This window comes from Micropterus dolomieu, linkage group LG12 (genome assembly GCF_021292245.1).
Source record: "Micropterus dolomieu isolate WLL.071019.BEF.003 ecotype Adirondacks linkage group LG12, ASM2129224v1, whole genome shotgun sequence".
NCBI classification, from domain to species: domain Eukaryota; kingdom Metazoa; phylum Chordata; class Actinopteri; order Centrarchiformes; family Centrarchidae; genus Micropterus; species Micropterus dolomieu.
In genome coordinates, this window is record NC_060161.1 from 35,961,229 (window position 1) to 35,961,827 (window position 599).

The following is a 599-nucleotide window of genomic DNA, read 5'->3' on the forward strand; positions in this document are numbered from 1 at the left end:
ACACAGTCTGAAACCAGTTTACACCAGTACACACAGTCTGAAACCAGTTTACACCAGTTTACACAGTCTGAAACCAGTTTACACCAGTACACACAGTCTGAAACCAGTTTACACCAGTTTACACAGTCTGAAACCAGTTTACACCAGTTTACACAATCTGAAACTAGTTTACACCAGTAGACACAGTCTGAAACCGGTTTACACCAGTTTACACAGTCTGAAACCAGTTTACACCAGTTTACACAGTCTGAAACCAGTTTACACCAGTTTACACAGTCTGAAACCGGTTTACACCAGTACACACAGTCTGAAACCAGTTTACACCAGTTTGAACCCAGTTAACTCCAGCTTCTTCTCTTTAATGCAGGAAGGATTCTGGTCCCCACTAACTGATTCTGGACCTGGACCTGGATCTGGATCTGGACCCGATCCTGCAGCTGCTGCTTCATCCTGCTTCCTGTGTTTCAGCTCAGCAGACTGGCTGAACAGCTGGTTCTCTGATGGTCTCTTTAAACCCTGATCCAGGACTGTCAGACCTGCTCCCTCTCCGTGTGATCTGATGCTTCAGTTTCTGGTATTTGTACTTTGAACAGAAGTTC

At 45.1% G+C, this 599-nt stretch overlaps 1 protein-coding gene across 2 annotated transcripts in view; it reads left to right on the forward strand.

The window, feature by feature from the left end:
* LOC123980308 (H-2 class II histocompatibility antigen, E-S beta chain-like) overlaps positions 1–574 on the forward strand; it is a 236,945-nt gene extending 236,371 nt beyond the window's left edge. The window contains exon 8 of one of the 2 annotated variants that reach the window (XM_046064631.1): positions 390–574. Coding sequence is in view for 1 of the 2 variants with exons in the window: in XM_046064629.1 (XP_045920585.1) it covers positions 368–393 (26 nt within the window). In the remaining variant the exon portion in view is untranslated. Of the gene's footprint in view, positions 1–367 lie in introns of both variants that reach the window. The other variant, XM_046064629.1, reaches the window with a different exon arrangement.
* Positions 575–599: the final 25 nt, after the last annotated feature.